General features: G+C 40.5%; 1 protein-coding gene across 2 annotated transcripts in view; it reads left to right on the top strand.

Annotated features, from left to right (window-relative positions):
* The window catches only part of slc4a2b (solute carrier family 4 member 2b), a 46,090-nt gene that overhangs the window by 24,074 nt on the left and 15,969 nt on the right, over positions 1 to 6,047 (top strand). For both annotated transcript variants that reach the window (XM_050056127.1, XM_050056129.1), the window contains exons 5-7: positions 504 to 628; positions 1,582 to 1,796; positions 4,277 to 4,413. In XM_050056127.1, coding sequence (XP_049912084.1) covers positions 504 to 628; positions 1,582 to 1,796; positions 4,277 to 4,413 — 477 coding nt within the window. The remainder of the gene's footprint in view (positions 1 to 503; positions 629 to 1,581; positions 1,797 to 4,276; positions 4,414 to 6,047) is intronic.

The following is a 6,047-nucleotide window of genomic DNA, read 5'->3' as shown; positions in this document are numbered from 1 at the left end:
GATAAAATTCTGAAATTTGCCACACATCATCTACCATGTTTTCATTTTTTCATGAACATTGAAGATTTATTTAGCAAGAATTTGCATGTATATGTTTACAGTACCGTTTACAGTCAAACATTTTGATGCACTGTAGGCTCCATTTTTGATAAATCAAAAATCTGAGAAACATAGTTTTTGTAGGACAGTCTGAAGATGCTCTATAGCAAGTTTGGTGTCAATTGTGGGAGGAGATAGGTTTAAGAAGTTTTACAGTTTTTGAAAAAAAAAAAAAAAGAGTGATGAACTTCATAATTTTTAATAGGTTTAAATGTACAAATTGATTTGGTTGATTTGTTATGAATTTTCAAATTTTTGAACGTTAGACGCTTGCTGTAGCGCCACCATCAGGACTATTGGCTTGAGTTTAAAGCTGAGGATATCTGGCATGAGACTGGACCTTTGTGCAAAGTTTTGGGTATATAGTTCTAGCAGCTTTCTTACACTCTGTATCCCCTCCACAGTTCTTTGTTTCGGATGAAGACCAAGTGGCCAAACGTGGCACAGAGAGCCCTCACGCGGCCCGTGAGCTGGATATTGTACCACATTCTGGGGTGGGAGCAGATACTGAAGATGCATCTTCCTCAGAGTGAGTCGAGTCTACTTCACGGACTAATAGAGAAAAGGGGTGTGAAGGATTCATGCTTCAAGAATCATGTTCCACCTGCTGTAATTATTGTGTGTTTTGCCATGTTGTTGAAATGTTCTCACAGACGTTCTGGTTGGTTGGGTGCGACCGCTCAGGCGTACGCTTGATTGGCCAGTGAGGCACACACTGTACGTTACCATGTCTCAGGCATCCAGTGGGCCTGCTGGGAATGATCTGACAGACCCAAGTAATCCTCTCCTCAGAGACCCATATATATCACCTGTCACTGTAGACGACACAACACACCTCAGCAGCCCCAGGCTCCGTCTATGACATTTACTGTTTCACTTCATGAGGGTCTAATCTGAGCTGGGATAAAGCAGCGTGGACACACCTTTTTGCTTGTTTTCAGTCAAGCGGAGAGTAACCCAGCGACATTGGATTTGTTTTATGAAATATCTTGTTTTAAGGAGGAAATAACTGACTAAGAAAGTAGTTTTGTGGACAACTGACATTTAAAGGACGGTGAGTTCATTATGTTTAAGTGCATCTGCCGAGTATCTTTTTTCGCCTTATTGATTTACTTTTTATATATTTTTTCCTGTGCAGTTATATTTTAGCTGAGGGGTTTGAACTGAAAGATGCAAGCATATGATATTAGCAGCAGTATTTAAGGGAACTAACACACAGTTGAAAGATGATTACTAACTCAATCAGTGCAACTTAAGTGCGGAGATACTATTATTCAAGTATTCTGGAAAAAAGAGATTGAGACGATAAAAGGAGAGCAGCAGTTTGTTTCCAGCAACACATGAAAAATGTTTCATAAAAAAAGTGTTGGATCAACTAAAAAACAAAACAAGAAAAAACACCCCAACCCCAAAACTGCGATTCCTCTACCGCTTCTAGATTTCTGAGCAACAACTTTGTCTTGTTTTTCTTCTTTTACCTAGTAAGTCGGCCTCACCCGACACTCTCAGCCCCTCATCCCCATCAGCGCCACCTGAACACATACCACTGGCCCGGCAGTCCAGCCGCGGCTACGACCTGCAAGAGCGCCGGCGCACAGGCAACATGACGGGCACCGAGCAGGCCAAGTACCAGCGCATCCCTACTGACGAGAGCGAGGCTCAGACGCTGGCCTCTGCTGACCTGGACGGCATCAAGAGTGAGTACAGATAAATTCACACAAATTTTATGTTCATATTGAAACTTGCATGGAGGACTTCAAAATGCTTTGAAAGTAAGTTTCATGGCATCTTGAGTGCATACCTGTTAAAGGGACATTTGATGGAATACAGTCAGCCACCTCATATGACCCCTAAAGCTGCGTCATATGTCTGTTTTCGCTTTTATATGGAGTTATTGTGATGATATGAGTTCTCAGGAGTGTTGTGTGAAGAAATCCAGGCTATAATAAGTGATAGTGACGGTGATAATACAGGTGTTTAAGCAGGGTTTGGAAGTGTAGGCTATATTGACTGGTACTGAGTTAACTGGATGGATTGATTTAATGAATTTTTCTTTCACATGAAATGTAAAAGGTTGCTCTGCGGTTTAGCATTGCCTCTGGTACAATAAGGTATTTATTTGAGTTGTTTTTATACAGATTGTACTTGTTTCTTTATGGTTTTGCATTTCATTGCAAAAAAACCTTCTGAAAACAACATGAATCACAATTTTTTAGAAAAGCTGGTGTGAAATCGGACATTTTAGGCCGTGACAATGTCAGATAAAGTCTGAGAAATCCTGGAGGGACAGTATTATCCATTTGTTGGTTGTAACTTTTTTTTTACTGCAGCAGACAACATTTTAGAAGATATATGTGATCTATTTTTGTTACTACTCCTTGCAGATATTTTTCCCAAATATCCAAAGGTGTGGTTTGCCTCAACATCGTCAGTTTCTCCTGCATGTGTGGCTTACTGATGGTGTTTTGTATGTATTTTTAGACTTTCGTCCTCTCAGGTTTTATAAGTTAATTACCTCTTGACTGTGTGATTAGACCAGAACAGTAGTGAAGTCTTGGGTTTGTTGATGCTCAGATTCTTCCAGAAACATCAGGGCGAGGGCGGGGGAGCCACCTCCAGTCCCTTCTACGTTGTAGTCGGCTCCCTGCTGCCCTGTGACATTCCCGGCCCCTGGCCCCAGCGTGGGGTTGCGTTAAGGGCCGGGGAGATTTACGTCAGGGAGCCGACCCCTCTGCAGAGAGCAGCAGCTTATCAGAGAGTGTGGCAGACAGGCTCACATTATTAAATTAGCCGTTCCTGCTGTCAGCTGAGGCCCTTGGACTCGGGCCCGAGCCAACATGGTGGCTAATTGTGAAACCTGGATCTCAGTTCACAACCTTTAATCATTAGTGGAATGAAACAAGGGGAAGACTTAAGTGAACTTGAAAGCTAAATAAGGAGGCAGTGGATGGAGGTATGGGCTTTATGTTGTCCAGAAATTTAGTAATTACGCGGCTTCATGACAGAGTCGAGCCTCCCAAAAGGTCCATCACCGCTCATTCTTTGTGTCTTCTTTTATCTGCTTCCCGCCATCGTAAATCATCCTGGGAAAGTGTCTCTGTGTCTGGCTGCTACTCAACAATAGGAATTATTAGATCACTGTCCCTCCCCTTTTGTCCGACCTGAGCGAATTAACACCTCTCCTCACTGATGCATTCTGATAGTTTCAGCGGGGTCAGGCGCCGGTGAAGTAATGGCGACTTTTTCCAATTTGTCAAAACTCATACAAGTTGCACGCTCCAAGTTTGAGGGTGTCACGTAGTCAGACTGCTGTGCCAGCACTAGCCCTACGCCCACCACAAATCCGCCTCTTCCTTCAAGAGCTGCATGCAAGTCAAGACTCATTTCACTCCAGGGTCTGCCCCAAACCTCACTCAGACATCATAGGGCGACTTGACAAGTGACCCTCTCAGTAGAAGTTGAAGTAAGGATAGAATGAGCAGCTGAAAATCTTCTCATTTGGACAAAATTACTTTTTTTAACATGCAGTGACTGCCTTGTTTTTGCATAATGAGTTAAAACATTGATGAAGAACCATAAAAGCATCACTGTTTGTTTCATAGGATATAGGAGCTCTGATCAAGGTAAGGTATTCTCGAAGGGAATGTCACTTATTTCTGGACCTGTTGTGGTTTTGGGAAGAGCAGATCACATGTTTGTTACAGTAAGATTTTGTATTGTAGTTGAGTGAATCAGCAGAGTTTTCTTGATCTTTGAACTCTTAACACCTGATCGGACAATTCCTACTCGCAGTATCGTGTCTGTGCCATCCGGTGTCTCTCTCCACATCCTTTTCACATGCCTGGTGTGCTGCCAGCCTGAGTAACTCGACTCCTAGCTATGGGACCACAGACAAAAGCAAAGTGGCCTGGCCCTCTGTGACTTTGTGGGCTGAGATTTGAACTTGGGGTCCAAGGTCAACGTGTGTATCACGCTGAGAGCTGCAGAAGCACAAAATAGGACTGTAAAATCGTGCAGCCTGTGTTTTGTTTTGGGATTTTATTTTAAGTAACATTATTTGGATATGTTAATTGAATTCTGTATGCTGTTTGATTTTGGTTAAAATTAGTGTTTGAGGGTGTCTGATGTTTAAAGTCTCATCAACACATCTCACACTTCTTCTCTACTTTTCCACCAGGTCATCGTTTTGAAGATGTTCCCGGCGTGCGCAGACACCTGGTCAGAAAGAGCACCAAGGGACAAGTGGTGCACATCGGCAAGGACCACAAAGAGCCAACCACTCGCAGCCGCAAGCAGGACCGGACCCCACATGAGGTGAGACATTCCAGTGCTCACTTGTCATCCATCCTCTCTAGCAGGACACATGTCAATTAATGCCATGCGGAGTTTGATTATGTTCCCTGGTTTTAGCCTCAGCAGTACCTAATTAAAGGAAAACTTCACTCACAAAATGATAATTTGTATATAAATTACTCAGCCAGTGTTATGTAGAGTTTGTAAAGAAAACTTTGTTTTTCTTGCATGTCTCAACGATAAACGCAGAATCCATAAATAGAGAAAATTATTGACGAATTGAAGTCATGAGGGTCCACGTTAAATAACATCATAACTATCAGTTTACAAACTCTCACACAACACAAGCAGCATAATCAAAGTCTCATTTATCCAGTTGGTGGTCAGCACTGCCCAAACACATACGACTTCTTAGAACACTTTAGCATACGAATAGCGTGACCTGGCAAGCGCACATGTTTGTGTGTTTCTTAACTCTGCTAATGTATTCCATTGAGCATAGTACAAACACACTTGCTTGGTCAGGTACACTTCTCATTCTAGCGTTAGATTATTCATGCTGATTTGTTTTGAATAGTAAGGTTTTAACAGATATGCAAGTGTTTGGGAAGAACAAATGCGACTTGGGTTATACTTCACGAGTTGTGTGAGGGTTTATAAGCAGATGTTTTGATGGGGTTTTGTTGCTGGTAAACACGTGGACCCGTATGACTTTACTTCATAAGGAATTTTCTCAGTTTTCCTTCCAAATTAAACGTAACACTGGGTGAGTAAATATCATTTTGTGGGTGAAGTAATTCCTGAAATATGTACTATTACTATTGTAAATGACTGGGGTAGAATATTTGAGTTTTTGTAACACTTACGACACAATCCCTGATCCTAAAATAATCAAGAATCAAGGACAATTTTCATACTTAATAAATCTATCAATAATTTTTGCAATTACCTGACCGCAATCAAACATTTGGACTGCAAAATATCATAAGTTGTTTTTTAAAAGTTACAAAATTTAAGAAATAATGGAATGATGATAAAAAGGTTATTTTTTATTTATTTTTTCCAATCCAAGGAAAAAATATGAAATCAGAAGGTTACAATGCTCCTTTCCTGCCCCAACAACAACCTAGATTTTCAGGATTTTAAGAAATTTGTCCTTTAGGAAAAAATATATGATAACAAGGGCTGCAACTCATGACTGTTTAAATCATTAATTAATCCTTCAGCTTAGGGCCAGGCAATATATCGATATTAAATCAATATCATGATATGAGACTAGATATTGTCTTAGATTTTGGATATCATTATAAAGGCTGCATTACAGTAAAGTGATGTCATTTTCTGGACTTTCCAGACTGTTCTAGCTGCTGTATTATTTGCTTTTACCAACTTAGCCATTATATCCACATTACTGATGGTTATTGATCAAAAATCTCACAGTGTATCTGGTAAAAAAAAATACTGTGATATTTGAGTTTGACAAGCTCTTCCTTCAGCCTATCTAAAGTCAGAAAATTGTGTAAAATTCCCATCACAGTTTGCCAGAGCCTCAGGGATGTATAAAATTGTTTTAAACAGTCCAACCTCTAAAAAATATTAAATTTACTATAATATATACAGACGTTTTTTTTGCTGTTGTCGATTATTTATGAATC

The sequence above is a fragment of the Epinephelus moara genome, chromosome 11 (genome assembly GCF_006386435.1).
Source record: "Epinephelus moara isolate mb chromosome 11, YSFRI_EMoa_1.0, whole genome shotgun sequence".
Classification (NCBI taxonomy): domain Eukaryota; kingdom Metazoa; phylum Chordata; class Actinopteri; order Perciformes; family Serranidae; genus Epinephelus; species Epinephelus moara.
Note: the sequence above shows the minus strand (reverse complement) of the source record. Positions and strands in the feature narration are given on the sequence as shown.